Here is a 25,267-nt window from a genome sequence, read left to right on the forward strand (position 1 = left end):
AGGCACCATCATCCTAATATAGACTGCTGTATGCGTAGGATGTTATATATAATCCTGGTGGAAATCACAAATCAAAAGCCTGTAGTAGATACACAAAAAATAAAGAGAAAGGAATCCAAGCATATCATTACAGAAATCATAAACCACAAGGAAAGAGGGCAAGAGAAGAAAAGAACAAAGAACTACAAAAACAACCATAAAGGAAGTAACAAAGTGGCAATAAGTATGCACCTATCAATAATTACTTTGAATTTAAATGGAATAAATGCTCCAAAGACATGGGGTGACTGAATGCGTAAAAAGCAAGTCTCATTTATAAGCTGCCTACAAGAGACTCATTTCACACCTAAAGACACCTGCAGATTCAAAGTGAAGGAATGGAAAAACATTTATTATGTAAATAGAAGTGAAAAGAAAGCTGACATAGCAATACTTATCTTGTACAAAATAGATTTTAAAACAAAGACTGTAATAGGAGTCAAAAAAAGGACACTACATATGCACAAAGGGAGCAATCCAACAAAAAGCTATAACAATTGTAAATATGCACCCAATGTAGAAGCATCCAAATACATAAAGCAACTATTAACAGGCATGAAGAAAGAAATTGACAATAATACAATAATAGTAGGAGAATTCAACACCCTACTTACATCAGTAGATAGATCATCCAGACAGAAAATTAACTGGGAAACAGTGGCTTTGAATGACACATTGTACCAGATGGATCTAACAGATGTATTCAAAACTTCCCATCCAAAAACAGCAAAATACACACTCTTTTCAAGTGTGCATGGAACATTATCCAGAATAGATCACATGATTAGGCCACAAAACAGGTCTAAACAAAATCAAAATGACTGAAATCATATCATGCATCCTTTCTGACCACAACAATGTAAAACTAGAAATGAAAAAATTTGGAAAGAATACAAATACATTGAAGATAAAAAAAAAAAAGTGCTATTAAACAGTGAATGGGTCCACCAGGAAATCAAAAAAATCTATGGAGACAATTGAAAATGAAAACATACTGGTCCAAAATCTTTGGGAGGCAGCAAAAGCTGTTCTAAGAGAGAAGATTATAACAATACAATTATATTATAATTCTATTAACAATTATATATAGTATTATACATATATAAAATATAATTATATGTGTGTATATATATATATATATATATATATACTATAATTACATACATATGTATATGTATATGTATTTGGCAATGCTTGCCTCATAGAATGAATTTGGAAGTTTCCCTTCCTGTATTTTTTGGAATAGTTTGAGAAAAATAGGTATTAACTCTTTTTTTAAGCATTTGCTAGAATTCCCCTGTGAAGTCATCTGGTACTGGACTTTTGTTTGTTGCAAGTTTTTTTAACAATACAATAATTATAACAATCTTGAGGCCTACCTCAAGAAGGAGCAAAAATCTCAAATAAACAACCTAAGCTTACACCTAAAAGAGCTAGATGAAGAATAAATAAAACCCAAAGCCATTATAAGAAAGGAAATAATAAGGATTAGATCAGAAATAAATGAAATAGAAATTTTAAAAAAACATAACAGATCAATGAAACCAAGAGCTGGTTCTTTGAAAAAAATCAACAAAATTGCTAAACCTTTAGTCAGAATTATCAAAAGAGAGAGAGAGGACTCAAAAAATAAAATTAGAAATGAAAGAGAAGAAATAACAGCCAATTCCACAGAAATACAAATGATTATGACAGAATATTACAAAAAATTATATACCAACAAATTGGACAACCTGGAGGAAAAGCAAATTTCCTAAAAACATGTATGTAACTTCCCAAAATGGAATCAGGAAGAAGTACAAAATTTAAACAGACCGGTTACTAGCAATGAAATTGAATCAGTAATCAAAAAATTCCCAAGGGCTCCACAATTGCTCAGTCAGTTAAGCATCTGACTCTTGATTTTGTGACAGGTCATGATCTCATGGGTCATGGGTTTGAGCCCCAACGTCAGGCCCCACGCTGACAACATGGAGCCTTCTTGAGATACTCCCTCTCTCCCTCTCCCTGTCTCCCTCTCCCTCTCTCTCTCTCTCTCTCTCTCTCTGCCTCTCCCTCCCTCCCTCCCTCCCTCCCTCTTCCCCCCCCCCCAGTCCCCTCTTGCACTCGCTGTCTCAAAATAAATAGGTAAACTTAAAAAAAAAAAAAAATCACAACAAACAAAAGTCCAGGACCAGATGGCTTCACAGGTGAGTTCTAGCAAACACTGAAAAAAGAGTTAATACCTATTTTTCTCAAACTATTCCAAAAAATAGAGGAAAAGAAACTTCCAAATTCATTCTATGAAGCAAGCATTGCCCTAATAACCAAACCAGAGAAAGACACCACAAAAAAGGAAAACTATAGGTCAATATCTGCAACGAACATACATGCAAAAATCCTCAACAAATTATTAGCAAACCAAATCCAACAATATATTTAAAAAGTCATTTGCCATGATTAAGTGGAATTTATTCCAGGGATACAAGGGTGGTTCAATATTCTCAAATCAATCAAAATGATACATCACATTAACCAGAGAAAGGATATAAAACAATATAATCATTTCAATAGATGCAGAAAAAGCATTTCACAAAATATAACATCCTTTCATGAAAAAACTCTCAATCAAATATATTTATAGGGAACATGCCTCAACATAATAAAGGTAATACATGAAAACCCACAACTAAAATCATACTCAGTGGTGAAAAACTGAGAGCTTTTCTTCTAACATCAGGAATAAGACAAGGATGTCCATTCTCACCACTTTTAATCAATATAATACTGAGAGTCCTAGCCACAGCAAATACACAAGATAAAGAAATGAAAGACATCCAGGCTGATAAGGAAGAAGTAAAACTTTCACTATTTGCAGATGTCATGATACTATATATAGAAAACTCTAAAGACTCCACCAAAAAACTACTAGAATTGATGAATGCAATAAATCTCAAGATACAAAATTAATATACAAAAATCTGTTGGATTTCTATCCACCAATAATGAAGTAACAGAAAGAAATTAAGAAAATAATCCCACTTACAATTGCACCAAAAAAAATAAGATGCTTAGGAATGAACCTAACCAAAGACATAAAAGACCTGTAATTGGAAAAAGTATAAAACCTTGATGAAAAAAATTGAAGATGATACAAATGGAAAAAGTATTACATGCTTATGGGTTGGGAGAACCAATAGTGTTAAGATGTCGATACCACCCAAAGCAATCTCAGATTTAATGCAATCCATCAAAATTCCAGCAACATTTTTCACAAAGCCCGAACAAATAATCTTCTAATTTATATGTAATTACAAAAGACTCTGAACGTAGCCCAAGCAGTCTTGAAAAAGAAGTACAAAACTGGAGGTCTCACAATCCCAGATTTCAATACATGCTGAAGAACTGTAGGAATCCAAACAGTATGGTTCTGGGACAAAATAGACAAATAGATCAATGGAACAGAATAAAGAGCCCAGAAATGAACCCATGATTTTATGGTCAATTGGTCTATGAGAAAGGAGGCAAAAATATACAATGGGTGAAAGAGTCTCTTCAATAAGTGATGTTGGAAAAACTGAACAGCTAGACTGAAAAGAATGAAACTGGACCACTTTCTTACATGATACACAAAAATAAACTCAAAATGGATTAGAGACCTAATGTAGGACCTATAACCATAAAATTCCTACAAGAAAACATAGGTAGTAATCTCTTTGACACCTGCTATCGAAACATTTTTCTAGATCTGTCTTCTTTGGCAAGGGAAACAAATGGCAAAATTAAACTGTTGGGACTACACCAAAATAAAAAGCTCTTGCAAAGCCAAGGAAACCAACAAAACAAAAAGACAACCTAATAAATGCAAGAAGATATTTGCTAATTACATATATGATAAAGGGTTAGCACCCAAAATATATAAAGAAGCTATGCAACTGAACACCAAAAAATAATCCAATTAAATATAGGCAGAACATGAACAGACTTTTTTCCAAAGAAAACATACAGAGAGACAACATACACATGAAAAGATACTCAATATCACTAATCATCAGAAATGCAAATCAAGACCACAGTGAGATACCCACCTCACTCCTGTTCAGAATAACTAAAATAAAAAACAAGAATTAACAAGTGCTGGCAAGGATGTAGAGAGAAAGGAATCCTCATGCACTGTTGGTGGGAATACAAGCTGGTGTAGCCACTATGGAAAATAATACGAGGTTCCTCAAAAAATTAAAAATAGAATTACCATATATGATCCAGTAATTTCACTACTGGGTATTTGCCCAAAAAAATTAAAACAAAAATTCAAGGATATATGCATCTTTATATTTATTGCAGCATCATTTATAATTGCTGAGATATGGAAGGCACCCAGTGTCCATCCATAGATGAATAGATAAAGTAGATGTGGTATATCTATAGAATGGAATACTATTCAGCCATAAAAAGAATGAAATCTTGTCATTTGAAACAACATGAGTGGATCTAGAGGACATAATGCTAAGTGAAATAACTCATGTAAAGACAAATACCATATGATTTCACTCATATGTGGACTTTATGAAACAAACAGAAAAAAAAAGACTTAAAGAGAATAAATTGGTAGTTGCCAGATGGGTGGTGGGTGAGGAGATGGATGCAGTGGGTAAAGGTGATTAAGATTACAGTTATCATAATGAGCACTGAGAAATGTATAGATTTGTTGAATCATTATATTCTACACCTGAAACTAATATAACACTGTATGTTAACTATACTGGAATTGAAATTAAAAATTTAATAATTAAAAAAAAGGTCTACATCTTTACAGGGAATTCATGACCTTCTTCATCTAATCCCAATGTACTTTTTAAGGGAAAAGTGGCCAGTATTTATTGATTATCCATAATATACTAGACACTATACATTATATTTCAAAGATTATATTAATCCTTACAGTCACTCAGGTTTTGAAAACTAAGCATTAGAGAGGCTATGTAACTAAGCCAGGATTACGTTAATAGTAAAGAGTAGATCAATAGCATTAAGGAAAGGAGAGGGGCAATATGAGAGATTTTACATGTCTAGCAAATTACCAAATGATGCTATGTTCTCATGCAGAGACTACATTTTGGAAATACTAATTTATCAGACCATGACATCTGTCCATTGGTACTTCTTACCTCACATTAGTCTTTTGAGTAGACTGTGCTCTCCCTAGATGAAAGACTTAATATACCCAAAATGTACTTGGTTCTTTTTTGTCTCTGTGCTTTTACCTTGTATTTCTTCTCTATCTAAACTACCCTATTTTTCTTACCCTTCCCCCATTTTTTCCTACCTATTGAAATATTTTCCTTTAGAAAATCACTCAAATGTTACCTCTTCCATGAAGACTTACCTCATCCTCACCAAAAAGTTTACAACTCTTATTTTGAACTTACAGCACTTTTTGTCAATTTGTGTCATTACCTACTATCTTATAGTTGTTTATGTGCTTTAATGTTTTGTATTACATTTGTAAATTCCCTAAGGAAGAGAGTTGCATTTATCTCATAATACTTAGTGCGAGTCCTTAGTTTCCTAATATGCCTTAGTTGGAATATACTAAGACTATAGTACTTGTATTTTTGAAAATTATTAAATAAGATAGTGTTTGTGAAAATAAACAAAAGAGGTATATAAAGTTAAAATATTTTCTTTTTGCCATGACTCTGGACATTCTATAGATGAAAAACTACATCCCAAAATTAATTTTTAGATATTGAAAGAAACTGATGGACTTTTTGAAAAAGTGGCAAAATAAAAGTCCAAAAAGATTAAGAGAAAGTAACAGATATAGTCTCTCATGAATATATACTAAGGTTTTTAATTATATACACAATACATGCATAACACACACACAGAAAAGTAGTAATCTAGATATTATAACTTTTCTACATACATACAATACTGACTGGAGTTTTTATTTATACATTTATTAGCACTACTATTTAAGATGTCATCCGAGAGTAGAGGAAGTATTTTTGGAAATATAATAGGCCTGGGCTTGTTTACCAAAAAGTTGGAATAAAAAGAATTAACTGAATTTGTATTTGCCAATAACCTTGTGGTGAAGGGACTTAATACTTGGAACATTCTTAAACATTCTTGGAAAATAGAGTTACATTCTTATAATTGGAAATTAAATTCCAAGTTCCATAGTACTTTATAAATTACAAATATATTGAAATACATTATTGTCAGGATAAATTCATTGCCATTATCCTTAGAAAAGGAATCTACATTAACACAGATGGGATGAACTTGCTGTATAAAATTACAAAGATCCCAGGGGCATATATCAGTCAAATTCTCTGTACCTTAAAGATAAAACCTCATAAAAACAATTAATGATAGAGAGATAGATGATTTAACTGATAAAGAGATCAAAATAATGGTCCTAAAGATAGTCACCAAGGTCTGGAGAATAATGTCTGAACAAAGTGAGAATTTCAAAAGAGAGAATATAGGAGGTACCACACAAAAATCACATAGCTGAAGAATACATAACTAAAACAATCAGTAGTGGAAGTTAACAACACTAGATGAAGCAGAAGAATCAGCAAACTTGAAGACTGGGCAATGGAATTCAGTCAGAGGAGAAAAAAAAAAATATAAGATAGTTTAAGACACTTTTGGGACAGCATCAAGCAGACTAGTATTCACAATGTAAAGATCCCAGATGGAGAAAAGGGAAAGAAGTGGAAAGCTTATTTGAAGTAATAATGGCTGAAAATGTTCCTAAGCTAAGGAAGGAAATAGACATCCAGACTCGAGAAGCCCAAGAGTTCCAAATTGGATGAATCCAAATAGACCCGCTGAAAGACATAAAAGCAGCAAGAGAAAAAAAAAACTTTTTTTATATACAAGGGATCCTTAGAAAATATCAGTAGATTTTTTTTCAGCAGAAACTTTGCAGGTCAGAATGGAGTGACAAAAAATATTCAAGTGCTGAAAGAAAAAAAAAAAAGCCTGCCAAACAAGAATCCTCTACCAAACAATGTTGTCCTTCAGAATTGAAGGAGAGAGAAAGAGTTTTCCTTATGAGCAAAAGCTGAAGAGTTCAGCACTACTAGACTGGCCTTACAAGAGGTGTTAAAGGGATTTCTTTTAGCTGAAACAAAAGGGTAATATTTAGTAACAGGAAAACAAATGAAAGTGTAAATCTCACTGGTAAAAATAAATATATAGTTGAATTTAGAATAATGTTTTAATGGTGATGGATTGATCACTTATATATCTAATGTGAAAGTTAAAAGACAGAAGTATTGGGGTGCCTGGGTGGCTCAGTCATTTAAGCCTCCAGTTCTTGATCTCCGCTCAGGTCATGATCTCACGGTTGGTGAGGGCTCTGCACTGACAATGGGGAGCCTGCTTGGGATTCTCTCTCTCCTTTTCTCTCTGCCTGTCCCCTGCTCACTCTATGTCTCTCAAAAAAAAAAAAAAAAAAAAACGGCAAAAGTATTAAAAAATAACTATAACTATAGTAACTTATTAATGGATATGCAAGTTAAAGAGATGTAAATTGTGACACCAAAAATAGAAGTAGTGCAGGGTGTAAAAATGTAGAGTGTTAGAATGTTTTCAAACTTAAGTTATTACCTACTTCAAATCAGCTGTTATAAATATTTTTTATGTAAGCCTCATGGTAACCACAAAGCAAAAACCTATAGGAGACACACAAAAGATAAAGAGAAAGGGATTGAAACACACCACTACAGAAAGCCATCAGATCACAAAGAAAGGGAGCAAAAGAAGAAACAAAGGTATTACAAAACAGCCAGAAAACAACAGAATTACAGTCAGTCCCTACCTATTAATAATTACTTTAAATGGACTAAATTCTCCAATTAAAACATAGAGTGGCGAATGGATTAATGAAAACAAGACCCCACTATATTCTGCCAACAGGAGTCTCACTTCAGATGTAAGGACACACACAGAATGCAAGTGAAAGGATGGAAAAAGATATTTTCAAATGGAAAACAAAAGAAAGCTGAGATAATTATGCTTATACAAAACAGATTTCAAGAAAAACGCAAAAGAAGGTCATTGTATAATAATAAAGGGATCAATCCAACAAGAGGATACAACATTTGCTAAAACTTATGCACCAAAGAATGGAGTATCTAAATATATAAAGCAAAAATTAACAAACTTTAAGGGAAAATTAGAGAGCAATGCAATAATGGTAGGAGTCTTCAGTACCCTGTGCTTTCATCAATGATTAGATCACCCATACAGAATATCAGTAAGGAAACATTACACTTAATGACACTTTAGACCAAATGGACTTAATAGACATTTACAGAACTTTCCTTCCAAAAGCTGCAGGATACACATTTTTCTCAAACACACTTGGTCCATTCTCCATGATCATATATTAAACCACAGTACAAATCTTAATAAGTTTAAGATTAAAATCATATCAAGCGTCTTTTTTATTCATAATTGTATAAAATTAGAAATTACAAGAAGAAAAATGGAAAAATCACAAATATATGGAGATTCAACTACATGCTACTGAACAAGTGGTTCAAAGAAGAAACCAAAACAAAATCAAGAAATATCTTGGGAGAAATGAAAATGGAAAGGTAGCATTCTAAAACTTGTGAGATGAAGCAAAAGCAATTCTAAAAGGGAAGTTCATAGCAATAATTTCCTACTTTAGATCTCAACTAAACTTTATACCTCAGGGATCTAAAACAGAAAATTTTAAGCCCATAATTAGAAGGATGGAAATAAAGAACAGCAGAAATAAAAGATCTAGAGAATTAAAACAACAAAAATACCAATGATATTAAGAGCTGATACTTAGAAAAGATTTAAAAAATTGGATTCACCAAAAATATAATAATAAAAAGGTGACTCAACTAAATAAAACCATTTATAAAAGAGGAAATGTTAGAACTGATGTTACACAAATACAAAGATCAGAAGAGACTATGGTGATTAATTGTATGCCAACAAATTGGACAACCTACAAAATAAGGATAAATTCTTAGAAACATAGTCTACCATGACTTAATCATGAAATATAAAATCTGAACAGACCAATTACTAATAGGGAGATTGAATCAGTAATTTGAAACCTTGTAACAGATCAATGGCCATATGGCTTCACTGGTGAATTTTATCAAACAGAGAAGAATTAATACCAAACCTTCTCAGACTCTTCCAAAAATAGAAGAGGAAAGAATACTTCCAAATTCATTTTATAAAAGCAGCATTACCCTGATACCAAAACCAGAGAAGAAAATTACAAGAGAAGAAAAATACAGGTCAGTATCCCTAATGATCATAGATGCAAAAATCCTCAACAAAATATTAACAAACTGAGTACAACAATAAAAGGACCATGATGAAGTAGGATTTTTTCCCAGTGTTTCAATGATGGTTTAACATCCATCAATCAATTGATGTGATAGACCACATTGACAAAATAAAGGATAAAAATCATATAATACTTGGGACACCTGGGTGGCACAGATGGTTAAGCGTCCAACTTTGGCTCAGGTCATGATCTCTCGGTTTGAGGGTTCGAGTTCCATGTCAGGCTCTTTGCTGACAGCTCAGTCTGCTTTGATTCTGTGTCTCCCTCTCTCTCTCTCTCTGTCCCTCTCCTGCTCACTCTCTGTTTCTCTCTAAAAAATAAATAAACATTAAAAAATCATACAATCCTCTCAATAGATGCAGAAAAAGCATTTGACAAAATGTAATATCCATTCATGATGGAAATTCTGAACAACATGGATATAGAGGAGATGTATCTGAATATAATAACACAGGTGATAAGCCCACAGCTAACATCATACTCAATGGTAAAAAACTGGAAGCTTTCCATCTAAGACTTGGAACAAGACAAGGATGCCTACCTTACCACTTTTATTTAACAAAATACTGGAAGTCCTAACCAGAGCAATTAGAAAGGAAAAAGATAAGTCACCCAAATCAGAAAAGAAGTGAAACTGTCTGTTTGCAGATGACATGTTATTATATATAATAAACCCAAAGGCTACACCAAAAAAAAAATGTTAAAACTAAGAAACAAATTAGTAAAGTTGCAGGCTACAAAATCAATATGTATAAATCAGTTGCATTTCTATACACTAATGAACTATTAGAGAAATTAAGAAAACAATCTCATTTACAATTGCGTCAAAAAGAATAAGATACCTAGGAATAAAATTAACGAAGGAAGTGAAAGTCCTATACACTGAAAACTACACGACATTGATGAAAGAAATTGAAGACACAAATAAATGGAAAGATATTTCATGATCATGGATTGAAATAATATTGTTACAATGTCCGTATTCCCAAAACAATCTACCTATTCAGTGCAATTCCTATCAAAATTCCAGTGACATTTTTTACAGAAATAGAACAATCATTCTTAATGGAAATGCAGAAAACCCCAAATATTGAAAGCATCTTGAGAAATGTGAACAAAGCTAGAGTCATCACACTTCCTAATCAACTGTATTACAAAGCTATAGTAATCAAAACAATATATCAAAAGCATAGAAACAGACATAGGTCAGCTGAACAAAATATAGTACCCATAAAAAAAACCCATGCATATGTAGTCCATTAATTTAGGACGAAGGAGCCAAGAAAATACAATGGGGAAAGGATAGTGTCTTTAATAAATGGTGGGAAAACTGGACAGTTACATGAAAAAGAATGACAATAGGACTACTATCCTATCTTAAACCATACACAAAAATCAACTCAATATAAAGTCTTGAATGTAAGACCTGAAACCATAAAACTCCTAGAATAAAACAGTGGATAAGCTTCTATACATCATTCTTAGGCAGTGCTTTTTTGGATTTGACTCCAAAAGCAAAGGCAACAAAAGCAAAAATAAATGGGACTACATCAACCTAAAAACCTATACAATAAAGGAAGTCATCAACAGAATGAAAAGGCAACCTATGGAACAGAAGAAAATACTCACAAATTATATATCCAATAAGGGGTTAATAATATCCAAAATATATAAAGAACTCATAGAACTTAGTACAAAAAAATCCAATTAAAAAATGGGCAAGGATGCTCAGTTGGTCAAGCATCTGACTCTTGATTTCAGCTCAGGTCATGATTCCAGGGTTGTGGGATCCAGCCCTTCATCAGGCTCCATGCTGAATGTGGAGCGTGCTTGGGATTCTCTCTATCTCCCTCTCCCTCTGCCTCTCTCCCCCACTTGTGCTTGCTCTCTCACTCTCCCTCTCTGTCAAAAAAAAAAAAAAAATTTTAATGGGCAAAGGATCTGAATAAACATTTTTCCAAATAAGATCTAAATGGCCAACAGTTACATGAAAAGATACAAAGAATTGGAAATCAAAACTGCAATGCAATACCACTTTACTCACCTGCTAGAATGGCTATTATCAAACAAGATGAGATAACAAGATGTGCAGAAAAGGGAATGCTGTGTACTGTTGGTGGGAATGTAAATTGGTTCAGTCACTATGAAAAAGAGTATGGCAGTTGCTCAAAAAATTAAAAATAGAACTACCATATGATCTAGCAGTTCCATCTGGGTATTTATCCAAAGGAAAGGAAATCACTATCTTGAAAAGATGTCTGCACTCCCATGTTCATTGTAGCATTACTTACAGTAGCCAAGACCTAGAACAACCTGTGTCTATTGACAGATGAATGGATGAAGAAACTGTGGTATGTATATGCAATGGAATATTATTGAACGTAAAAATGAAAGAAATCCTGCTGCTTGCAGCAACATAGTTGGACCTGAGTACATTATGTCAAGGGAAATAAATCAGATGAAGAAAGACAAATAACTGTATTATCTTACATATATGTGGAATCTAAAAATAACCAAACTCATAAATACAGAGAACAGATTGGTGGTTGCCTGAGGCAGGCATTGCACAATGGGTGAAATGGAGGAAGGTAGTCAAAGACACAAACTTCCAATTATAAGATAAATGTAAGGGATGTAATGTTAGCATGGTGACTATAGTAAATACTGCTATATTGTATATTTGAAAGTTTCTAAGAAAGTAGATTGTAAGAGTTCTCATTACAAGAAAAAAATAGTAACTGTGTAGTGATGGTTGTTAATTAAGCTTATTGTATAATCCTTTCCCAATATATATACATATCACATCATTTTTGTACACCTAAAACTAATACAATGCTATTTGTCAATTATATTTCAATTAAAAGAATAGGGAAAATTTAAAGTAAATAGCTATCATCTCTTGTCTTTGTGAACAGGACTCAAGAAAAAAAAAACAATAAAACATAAGACAAATTTAGGTTATTTCAGAGAGTGAAAGTAGTTAATAATCTCATTCATAGGAACAAGTTTTGGGAAAAGACTGTTATATGACTTAAAAATCTTAGTTTTAAAATTTTAGAAATAGACCAATCCCTTTGTTTTCAGCTGATGAAAATTAGATGTTACCAGGTGAAAGTAACACAGCCAGTTATTGAAAAAGCATGATTCCAACTCTCATATGAAATCCAGGCCTTCAACTTTTGATTCCTGTCTTCCAGTGCTTTTCCATTGTTTATGTTTCTTATCTAACCACCTAGTTTAAAAGTGGCTTGGAAATTTACAGTAATCTTGAAAGACCTTTCTGCTTTCAGTTGCCCTTGTTTTTCAATGGATCTGTTAGCAGCTGAGCTCTCCAAACTCTCCCCACTGCCATTCATTTGTGAGAGACCTTATTTTACTTTAAAATTTACACTTTGCTAAGAAGCAATAGCTCAAATTTAAGTCTCCCTCAACTCTTGAGTGCTTTTTGTTTTAGACTTTTGAAAATATTACTGTGCTAGACATTTTTACATTTATCTCATTGAAATCTTAGAACTGTATGAGATACAAAGAAGCTAGAGAAAGACGATATTTTGGCCATTACTTCTTTAAATTGGCTAATATATTCTGATTTTATGTCAGTACATCTTTACAATCTAACACACTAGCTATTGTGAAAACCTCAGCCAGAATGCCTAATTTGTGTAACAATTGGTGAATCTCTAGCTGTAGTAATTTCATTCTAAAACAGTTGTTGCCATGTGAAATACAATGTTTGATCTCTGTTGTTGAATGTATTTAAACCAACCATTCATTGCAATTTAGTATTCATCCAGTTTCTCTTTCCTTTCAGGCCTGTATGTGGAATCAGAGGTAAAACTCTCATAATTAACCTGCCAGGTAGCAAGAAAGGATCTCAGGTAAGCCACCTTGAGATTTATATGGTTTAGTATAAAGTTTTAGCCAACTGCAAATTAGTCAACCAAAAAGCTGGAGCACTCCACAAGGCTGCCCTCACTTCTGACACCAGTTGCAACCTAGCATATTCCCAAAGCCACCCTCACTTTCGATAATTCACTAGAAAGACTCACAGAACTCACTGAAAGATGTTATGCTGGTGGATATAATTTATGACAGGGAAAGGATACAAATTAAAGTTAACCAAGAGTAAAAGAGAAGGACTAAATGCACACCTTCTATAATCCTCTCCCTGTAGAGTCATGAAAGCATTATTCTTTTGGCATCAGTGTACGGCAGCACAGGGAGCATTGCCAATCAGGGAGCCGCCAAGCCTTTGGTGTTCAGAGTTTTACTGGGGCTCATCACATTCTGCCAATATGGCTGGCCTTTAGTCTCTAGCCCTTTCCAAAGTTATGCTGATTCCTTTAGCCCCCACCACTTTCCAGAGGCAAAACTGATACCCAAATGCCCAAAGCACCCATCATAAATCACATTGTTAAATCTGTCTGGTGGCCAAAGCTCCAAGGCAAACAAAGACTCCTATCACATCCCAAAAACTGAGAACAAAGGCCACACTCTCTTGAGATAAGGTTAAGTCCTCATTACACAAGCTTCCCCCTGGCCTTTGGCTGAGGCTGTCTTATAGAAAATGATTGTATTTATCTGGCTGGGCATCTATATTTACTATAGCATTTATATTACAGATGCAACAACAGTATCAGTATGAATATGTCTAAAATTTGAAGAAGCCAGTATGAGAGATGAATTTGAGAAACAGCTAATCTATCCTCTAAAGCCATGACACACATTTTCATATTTTTGTACTAATATACTAAGTTTTCTACCTCAATCTGCTACTATTTGTATTATGTGATACTTTGAACAGAACTATTTACCACAGAAATTAGCTGACTTTTTCAAGCCAATCATTTTTCCATTGGTATTATATTTTGAGGGGGATTTAACCCAATTTCCCATTATATATGATCATCAATATCAGTATTCTAATCTTTCTAGCAACACCAGTTTTATAACATTTCACAGTAGGGTGGTAGATATAACCTGAAATATGAGCCAGAAGATACTGGCACACTACTGGAGTCCTACACAGATATTAACAACCTAGTCCATCATCGTATCATATGCCCAAAATGTCTCCCAGAACTATGCTACTCAGGTTTACAGGCTTATCAGGTTCCCAGAGCAGGAGTAGTCTCAGCAACATAGGGCTTTACCCCTTCTGGCATCTATTACAACTGAGCTAAGAAACAGTATCCTCTTGTTCTAAGGATTTTGAGACACCAATATAATATTGGATCTCTTTCATTGCATAACCCATGTACTCATTCCTTTACCTCCAGTTACCATTCCTCCTTCTCTCCATTTATACTCGGACTTTTCCTATGAAAATCTTTGAATGAGACAGTTGATTTGGCCACTGTGCTGGTCCAAATTGCCACCAGTAATACTTATTTAGCAAGTGCCATCTGCTTAGTCCTTTTCCATTCATATTAGGTAGGGTTACGTAGTAGGTACAGAACTAGTGAGCAATCGCACACACCAGGCAATGTAACTGCATCCATTTTCAATCCCAATTTGTCCAGATGGAGTCAGGCATAATCTACCTCATCAGGCCCTTAGGAACTGTGACATAAAGACTTAAAGATACAGTTTCTGCTTAGGAATCATCCTGCTTCTGGCACGCACAGTTGCAGCCCTGCTCCTGTCACCACAGCATCAGGTAGAAAAAAAGAAAGTTGATCTGATATGATAAAAGAAAAAGTATAGTCCTAAAGAAAAAATATAGTCTTACCAACATCACCCCCCAACCCTCTCTTCCCCAGAAAGGTAGAGGACTGTATTTAGTGGGGACCCTCCCTTGGCCTCCCTCATGTTGAATGTGACCACACACTAATGAGAGTATGTAAGCCATGCTCTTCCTTTTTTAGACAATAAATGTTTCCATTGCCCATTCAAATTTTCTATCAAATCATTGCTCTGAATATGAAAGTGTGTACCTTGGTCTAAAGAAATGTGACTCTACAGTCATTGGTACAATATTTTCTGCCCTAGTCCTTTCATAGTACACTGAGCATTTGTATCTACCATTGGGTAAGCAAAGCCCAGTCCCGAGTAAATGTCTATTCCTGTTAGGACTCATTTGTAGCCTCCAGAGACTAGCAACATCAGTCCAACTTGCTAGCTATGTGTAGGACCTTCCCCTATGGAATCTGCCATATAGCTTTCTGCTGTCTTTTTTGTTAGCAGACAGAACAGTTCTTGTTGGCACTTTGTGCCTCAGAGGGTACAAGAGAAATTTATCAATTCAGCCCATCTCTGCATTGTTGCAGCCCCCCATTGTCCATTCATCTCATGGGCCCAGGTGCCATGTCAAGCGTGCATGCTCGGATATCTGCTCACGAGTTCCAGTTAACTTCCCATTCTGAAAGGGGGTTTTTCTGATGGGGATTAACGTATTCTACTTTAATATACCCCTTCTATTCCCGGAGTAATTTCCATGTCCTATACAGGCATCCCTTTGATAGACCAATTTTCCATTGCCCTTCTGCCTAACCATATGACCAAGCTCCTGGACACTTCCTATGAGTTGGTAAAAACCCAAACATAGGGGCAAACACCATGCAGTTCAGCCCATCGAGCTGATTTGTTTTTACCTTCTTCAATCAGAGTGGCGGCCTTCCAAACAGGATGCTGTCCCTTCACCTTGGAATTGCCATCCATAAACCAAGCAGCTCTTTGTTGATCAGTAGAAAGCTGTTTATAGGGCACCGCCCAAGTGGCCCAAGTGGCCATAGGATCCAGCAGCTCCTCAGGTGGTTCCGAAGTCGGCCCTAGGTGAAAAGAGGCTACCTGCTCGTGAGTACCTCCTTGCATTCTCCTGGTAGCATGATCCTATATGCACCATTTCCATTTTATTATGGAACTCTCCTGGGCATTGCCTTCCCATTAGAGCATTTCTCTACTATTACCTAAAACATTACGGATATTTCAGGTTTCAAGATAATTTTATGTTCTTCAGTCATAGGGTAGTCTCAATTATAAATCCAATAGCAAGCTAGTAAATGCCCCTCAAATGGCAATTTTCTGGTCCCAAATCCCAGCAGTTGTTTTTAGGTGGCATTCACAGGTTTTTGCTATAGACCTAGTTTGCACTCCACCAGGCCCCTGGACACTTCCTATCAGTTGGTAAAAACCCAAACATAGGGGCAAACATGCAGTTCAGCCCATCAAGCTGATTTGTTTTTCCCTTCTTCAATTAATAACCTGTGTTGACTCAGGCAATCTTACTTGTTCCCACTTGACATGTACAATCTATGTTAGTGGAAGAGTGGATTTATATGCTTTGTTTTACAGTACTAGGTAGGGGAAGAATTATCCAGTCAAACATAATATTCATCCCCATAATACATTCCAGTGAAGGAGACTGACCACTTCATATAAAGTTCACTGTTCAGACATTCTAATTTTCATCCCAACTTTCACCATAATTCCATCAACTGTTGTATCTCTGTATAATTCCCATCTAACTGTATCCCCTCATTAGAACTTCAACAGGTGTTAGAATCACAGTACGTGAGTAGTGCCATGTCAAGGAATCCTAGAAAAGGATCTCCCTCCCATGACCATTTTATCCATTTGTGTGTATATGGCCTTGGATCTCTAGGCCTGGGTTGGACCAAGGGATTCAGACTCTTTGGTCTAGACTTTTATTGATTAGATTTGGGACCTTCACTTAAGGTGATTCAAGGTGAGGTTTCTTTTAGTTATCTATGCCTTCTAGCTTTTAAAATTCCTTCAAACTAGGGTAAATTTAGATTTGTTTAGGACCCTTTAATGTTGGGAGACCAGTGCTCCCCATCTGTCTGCTCAACCCATAATGGTGCTACATTAAGACCTTTCTTTTGCCTCCAACAGTACTCACTTTATTCATCCATTTCTTAATAATCATTTAAGTATTTCTACCCTGACAGGACAAGTCCCTTGTGTCTCCCATTTCTCTTTTCCCCATTCTCTAATGAATAAATCTAACTTTATTACTATTTATTCCTTCAGCGTAACATTTTTCTTTGGAAGCAGCTCAGGGGCTAGCAGCTATATGTCAGATAAGCCAGAATCTAAGCTTGGTGCAACCTTAGGATCCACCCCTACGTTCTCCATTTTGTTTTAGTTAGTACAGATAACAATAGCCAAGAGATTGTATATTTACCTTGTTAATCTATGCATCCAATACAACTCCTTAAAAGCTGCATCTTTCATTTCAAAATTCCATTGCTAACTTTTATCTCCAATAACTAATCATAGCACAGTTACAATTGCATACTGTGCATGATCCTGTGTTTATCCAGGCTCTAAAGATTCATCATCCCCACCCTCTTCCGTTCTCTTCCCAGATCATGCTTCATGATCACATGAGTCAAGATCTTTCTACTGAGTTTCATTTCTAACACCAACTGTAAGGAGTTTGGGCCAACTGCAAAAGTTAGCCAGCTATAAATGTGGAGCACTCCACGAGACTCCCCTCACTTCTGGCACCATAAAACTACCCTCAATTTTAATAATTCACTAGAAGCACTCACAGAACTCATTGAAAGCTGCTAAACTCAAAGTTATGGTGTATTACAGGGAAAGAATACAGATTGAAATCAACCAAGAGAAGTAGCATATAGGGCAAACTCTGAGAGGTTCCTCAAATGAGGAACTTCTGTTCATCCTCTCCCATGGAGTCAGGGATAGCATTACCTCTTCTTGGCCATAATATGAGACAGTACACACAGAATATCACTAAGTAGGCACACTCACCTTTGTCTTTGATGTCCAGAGTTTTTACTGGGACTTGATCACATATTACCCATATGGTTGACCTTTAGTCTAACCCTTCCCAGAGGAAAAACTGTCTTTAGTCTCCAGTTTCTTCCAGAGGCCAAACTGACCCCATGTTTCCCTAAATTCTCATAATAATCCACATTATTAGATTGTCCAGTGGGCAGATCACCCAGGCAATCAGCGACATTCCTTTTAGGCGAGACCAGGAACTAGAGTTCACCTCCCAAAAGCTGAGAGTAAAGGCCAGACCTCTCGTTAGTCAAGGTTAAATTCTTTGCCATATAATCTTTATCTCTAAGGTGATTGAACCATACAAAGAGAAGTCAAAAGATTAGGCACCCTTACAGATATTCCCATAACCCTCTGTAAATTTTAAGACATTTCTTTATATCTTAGATTTTAAGGTAAGTTATTTTAAAAGAGAAAAACCTCTGTCCAGATACATTCCCCAGACATATCTGGCCCTATGTTCTGGTTTTAAAGTTCTACCTATTCTCTTTTGGTGATACATTACAGGTAACAGTGGACACTTGAGCAGGAGACTATAGTGATTTTTATGCAGTGCTCTGTACAAACTCATATCTATTTTTCAATATTGCACAATGTTGCCTAGCTGTATTTTATGATGGTAGTCAGAACGTTAGCTCTCCAAATAAATTAAGTCAGTCCTCATTTGGTTTGTTAATTCTGGTACTCTGCTCTAACTAGAAAGGTGAAAACTGTTTCCTGCCTTTCTCATAATGCCTCTTTAAGACCCAAAGTTGTATAGAAATTTTACCGTAAGAAAAATGTACTCTAGGCTTATACATTACTGTAGTTCTACAGCTTACAGAGAATACTTTAATATATACAGTGTTTACTTCATATTTCATATTACAAAGACAGTACCTTAAATATGATTTATTCTTAAGACTGACAGAAAGAAACATAGATCCAAAATCACAAATAAATGTGATTGCTACCATTTTATATGCCTGTAAAGGTGTTTTATCTTCATTTTTTTTTCTTCCTCTTGTATACAGGAATGCTTTCAGTTTATACTGCCAGCTCTACCTCATGCCATTGACCTTTTACGTGATGCCATTGTAAAAGTAAAGGAAGTGCATGATGAACTTGAAGATTTACCTTCCCCACCACCTCCTCTTTCCCCTCCTCCCACAACTAGCCCCCATAAGCAGACAGAAGACAAAGGGGTTCAATGTGAGGAAGAGGAAGAAGAGAAGAAAGACAGTGGTGTTGCTTCAACAGAGGATAGTTCTTCATCACATATAACTGCAGCAGCCATTGCTGCCAAGGTAAGCCCGCTGACAAAGACCCAAAGATCTAAAGGAACCACAGGTAAATGTACTGATTTCATCCCTCTTTCCGTCCCATTTTTTTCATAAGTTCAGTACATCTTCCAGGCATCCTTAAAAAAGAACTAAGGTATTTATGACACTTCACAGCTATGTTCCCTCCATAATGTAGATAGACTCGTTGAAAGCACTGAAGTTTGTTCTCAGTTGTGAGGCATTAAAAATATTGCTGTTACCTATTGAAGTATAGCTGTAATGATAAACAATGTGACATTTTAAGAACTCTCCAGAAATGTCATTTTTGTGATCATATTAAATATATAATATTTTTATATTTAAAACATCAAATATTCACAAATTCATAAAGGAGCAGCAAACTGAAGGTTAGAGACCTTAGATAATTTTAAAATTAGTTGAGAAAGGTTAATAAAGATTTTTTTAAAGACAGAGTTTTTCAGCAATTAACACTTATTTAAATATTTCTTGACCCAAATTACCCAAGTACTACAGACAGGAAATAAGATACAATGTATTTGCATTTTTTACTTAATAAAGTAATATTATTAGAATAGTACCAAAGTATTACAGATTCTCTGTGGGCAATTCTGGTAGTAAATAGAGTACCATGTGGTACTTGGATAAATTTAGTCACCTTAGTCATAGAACATCATCTACATTATTATTCATATTTAGTATAATCCACCCAATATGCTTTAAAATCTTCAGAAAGTAACATATCACTTCTGAGAATAATGATTGTTCATTGAAAGCATAAAGATTAAAAACCTAATCTTACTATATGAAGTAATTCCTAAAGTTTCAAGAGTCATCCAGGTATTTTGGTTATGAACATAACTTGAGGGGATTTTTGACAACACATAAATTGTAAAGGATCGTAGAGATCTTTTTAAGGTATCCTTTTACACCACCAGTAAGTGGTTCTTTCACTGAAGACCAAATGACTTTGTCTCCACATCTATTCAGTGGTCCATTAAGTCTTTACTTAAGACTAGTAAGTAGTTATGTTGTATGTGATTTTTGCTTTGTTTTGTTTCATTTTGTTTTTATGGAACTGATTAAATAGGTACATTTTTAAATCATTGTATCTTCTCTTTTACTCTTAATTAAAAGAGTAAAAAGTGCCATCAATTTCCATCTTAAGAAAAAGCTTACAACATTTGAAGTCTAAGCTGATATTGTCATTCTACATTTGAGAATTTTTGGCATTTCATTGTTTCATTTGTTTTCACCTTTTCCTTTCCAGTCATTTTGCTTGTATAGTTTCATGTTTTCCTGTCACTGTACTCATAGTTGTTATGTGTTGTGCATTAGAAGCATCCATTCTACACCAGTCCAGCTGTTATCATGGCACACGGTGAGCAGCCCATTCCTGGTCTCATCAATTATTCCCATCATGCAACAGACAGTACAGATGAACGGGTAAGACAATAGGCTTTTGCGTTAATGATTTTGCAAGCATACGGCCTACCTCCTATCCTTGGAGATAGGTATAACATTTTATGGAAGATGTGTTTTATTCTGAAGGATCTTCAGCATACTTTTTTCTAAAAGTGTAAGTGCCACTGAGCATATTCCATCAAGGAATTTAATAGAGTTTCTCCTGTACCTAAAATACTCTAATATCATTAAGATTCTGTCATATGTGACAAAGAGCATTTATCACACAACCCCAAGAAATTCATTGCTCAGAAATTATTATTTTCCTTTAGTAATTTTATCAAATACCTTTAAATAAATTACCTGGCTCAATTAAGATAAGCCATTAAAAGGATCACTTTAAGTCTTAAAAATCCAAACAAATTGGTCAAACTAATATTTAATTAACCTCGCTTTTTGCCTCATGATTTTTCTCCTGATTTTCTTTTCCTTCATTATGTTCTCATTAATACCATTTAGAGATGTGAGTCTTGATACAATTTCTGAGATTACTAATCTTCAAATAAAAGCTTAGAAGGATACATTATCACTTGTTTTAGTCACTGTCTATACGATAGTTTGTAAAAAGCTCCAGGCCAGAAAAGATTAAACTGTTAAGTATAGCTAACTATTAAAAAAAAAATTAAAATAAAAACCTTAAAAATTTTTTAAAAAATAAATAAATACAGTATAACTAAACAGTAATAATTTAGACCATGGATGTTCAAAAAAAATCTATCTCAGTCACTAATATGGATATAAAATGAGAGGGGGGAAAAACGAAGAAAATAAAAAGTAATAAAGTGAAATTTGGCTTAAAATCCTTAGGGAGATCCAATTAAAAATGGACAGAAAACATGAACAGACATTTATGGAACATTATTCAGCCATGAAAAAGAATGAAATCTTGCCATTTGCAGTGATGTGGATGGAGCTATAAAGTATAATCCTGAGTGAAATAAGTCAGAGAAAGACAAATACCATGTGATTTCACTCTCATGTGAAATTCAGGAAACAAAACAAATGAACAAAAGAAAAAATAGAATTCTGTTGGCATTCGGGATTTACCTGTGGTTGTGACAAAAAGATACCTGTGGGCTTAAGCAAGTGCTTGAAAGTGTACTCCTCCAGCAGTGTGGTTTATCTGGTCCTATTAGTTGAATTCATTGGGCATATTGGTGGATGATCTCTCAAACTGTTAAAGAAGGGGCCTCCGGGTGGCTTAGTCAGTTAAGCGTCTGACTTCAGCTCAGGTCATGATTTTGCAGTTCATGAGTTCAAGCCCCACATTGGGCTCCGTGCTGACAGCTGGGAGCCTGGAGCCTCCTTTGGATTCTGTGTCTCCCTCTCTCTCTGCCCCTCCCGGCTCATGCTCTGTCTCTCTCTCAAAAATGAATAAACATTTTTAAAAACAATTTTTAATTTAAAACTTTTTAAAAAATATTTATTCTTGAGAGATAGAGAGAGACAGAGCATGAGCAAGGGAGGGGCAAAAAGAGAGAGACACACAAAATCTGAAGCAGGCTCCAGGCTCCGAGCTGTCAGCACAGATCTGATGCAGGGCTGGAACCCATGGACCTCCAGATCATGACCTGAGCCGTGGTTGGATGCCTAACCAACTGAGCAACCTAGGCTTCCCTTAATTTAAAACTGTCAATGAATAATTTTTAAAGTTAAAATCATAACTTTATTACAAATACTAAATGAATGCATATCAATGGTGTTATTTCATTAATTAATTATTGAAGGAACCAGAAAGGTATTACAACTGGTTCACAGGAAAACTCAAAGGACACAAATATGTAAACATTAAGAACTAAATGAATGTAAATGAAATTTACAAATAGATGCAACACTTTAGTTGTTATCTGCAAAGCAGCCCATTGCACTTCTCTTGTATAAAAGAATCATTTGGACAAAAACCAGTTACATTACTATTTTCTGCAAGTTTGAGTTATAAGATAGCTGAAAGACTGGACAGTGAACATAATCCAGAATGGTCCACTACACAGGACACCTAATATTTTTGTCCATTTTAAAGTATTTCACAATTTTTCTTGACCTGTGAAAGGAATACAAAGATGCATGGATGTTTACAAAAGAAAATAAAATTTTTACTCAAGACGTCCATGGATCTAATGTGCTTCTTTAAAAATGACTGTTGATTTTCTCAAAATTTCAATTAAAAACACCAACAAGTGCTTATAACACTGCTGTTGTTTGTAAAGGGGTGACTTGTTAGGATGCCAATTGTTTTTTTCTAGCATTGACCTTTGAGTAATATTGTGACCCAATTATGTATCTATGTGTTAGGAATAAGTAATGATTATTTGGGCTAATGTATGTTTTTATAAGTTTTACATTAAGCTAACTATTATTATCATAAAATAAGTAGAAAGCTATATTAAAATAAACTACAAAGACCTTTTTCATATTTGGGAAGCAATATGCATTGTGCTTTATGAAACAGCATGAATTTTGGCATCATATATTTTCAGATCCATCGGTTAGTAGCTCTATGACATTGGGTGTAGTGCTTCTCCTTTCTAAGCCCCAGTCTTCTCTAAAATAGGAAGAACAATGATATTAACATCATGATTACTTAATGACTAAGTTGTGAATATTCAAATAGGAAAATGGATATAAAAGCACTTAATTCAGTGTCTGAATAAAAGTAAGCATTCATTATTTTAGGGAGTCAACCACCTCACTGATACCAACTCAGCTTTCAGATGCTACTTACACATTTCTCTCTTCATACCTCCTCTTTCCTTTGCCCAGTTGAACAATCCTTTCTTTTTCCTTCTTATTCTACCTTTAGATATCATTTAAGGCCTAATAAGTGGTTCTTATATTTTTATAGGTGGTGACCTCCTTTGGAAATGTGATTACTGTGGCCTCCCCTCTCCAAGGGGCTATGCACACAAATGTTGAGCTTAGTTGCAAGGCCTATCCCTTAGATTAAGTATTCTTGTGCCACAACAAACAACAGGTGTTGGTGAGGGTGTGGAAAAAGGGGAACCCTCTTGCACTGTTGGTGAGAGTGTGAACTAGTACAGCTACTCTGGAAAACAGTATGGAGGTTCCTCAAAAAGTTAAAAATAGAACTACCCTACAATCCATCAGTCTCACTACTCGGTATTTACCCAAAGATATAAAACTGCTGATTTGAAGGGATACATTCACTCCAATGTTTATAGCAGCATTATCTACAATAGCCACACTATGGAAACAGCTGAAATGTCCAATGACTGATGAATGGATAAAGTCGATGTGATATGTATGTGTGTATATATATTATGTGAAGCAAAACAAGTCAGAAAAAGACAAGTTTCATATGATTTCACTTGTAGAATTTAAGAAACAAAACAAACAAGCAAAGGGGAGGAAAAAGAAAGATGCAAACCAAGAACAGGCTCTTAAAACTATAGAGAACAAACTGATGTGAGTGGAGCAATGGGTTACATAGGTGAGGGGATGAAGGAGTGCATTTGTGATGAACACCGGTTGCTATATGGAACTGTTGAATCACTGTCTTGTACACCTGAAATTAATATTACACTGTATGTTAACTAATGAATTTAAATAAAAACTTAATAAAAATAAATAAAAATTCTAAAAAATTCTTGTGCCAGCTAAAATCCAGCCTCCTCCCTAAAGCTTTTCATAGATCTAATCTATATTTATCTTTCCTTTCCTTTTGTATTACGTTCACTCACCAAATATTTATCTTGACACTAATATGCATATATCACTCTGTTGGATGCTGTGAGTTTTTACATGATTATATATGATTTGGGCCCTGCCCTTGAGGAACTCACAGTATAGTACAAGAGAATATATTCTTAAATGAACTAGTTTTATAAGTATATCATAACTGTTTAGTGTTCTCATGAGGTACAAAACTAGTCCAAATTTTATTCTAGAAAATTCTATGAGATTTATCAGTGGCTATTTTGAAACTACTTGGCATGATGAATTCCCAGAGAACAATCTGGTCTAATCCACCATCATCTTTCATCTCAAGTTATTTCAGTGGCTAGTCTCATCAGTTCCACCTTTGCCTCTCTTCAGTTTACTCTTCCTCTCAAAGCCAAGTCCACTTTTTAAAGCATGAAGTAAATCATGTCACTTTTCTACTGGTAACTTTCAATGGATTCTTGTTCCATACAGAATAAAACTAAAACTCCTTGACTTGTTCTGCTAGATTCTACTTGATCTGGCTCTCTCCAACTTTTCTAGGCCTTTCTCTTAGCATTCTTCTCCCTTTCCTCATTGCTCACTAAGCTTCATCAAGCTTTTTCTTGCCCTGGGAAATGTTCTGTCTCCACTACCTAAAACGTTCTTAACCCCACTCTTTGCCTGGCTGACTTCTATTTATTTTTTATGTTTC

General features: G+C 34.9%; 1 protein-coding gene across 3 annotated transcripts in view; it reads left to right on the top strand.

The window, feature by feature from the left end:
* GPHN (gephyrin) overlaps window positions 1–25,267 on the top strand; it is a 632,007-nt gene that overhangs the window by 380,343 nt on the left and 226,397 nt on the right. For 2 of the 3 annotated variants that reach the window (XM_042989933.1, XM_042989932.1), the window contains exons 6-7: window positions 13,191–13,257; window positions 19,165–19,437. In XM_042989933.1, coding sequence (XP_042845867.1) covers window positions 13,191–13,257; window positions 19,165–19,437 — 340 coding nt within the window. Of the gene's footprint in view, window positions 1–13,190; window positions 13,258–19,164; window positions 19,438–20,769; window positions 20,878–25,267 lie in introns of all 3 variants that reach the window. The other variant, XM_042989931.1, reaches the window with a different exon arrangement.

This window comes from Panthera tigris, chromosome B3 (genome assembly GCF_018350195.1).
Source record: "Panthera tigris isolate Pti1 chromosome B3, P.tigris_Pti1_mat1.1, whole genome shotgun sequence".
Taxonomy (NCBI): Eukaryota; Metazoa; Chordata; class Mammalia; order Carnivora; family Felidae; genus Panthera; species Panthera tigris.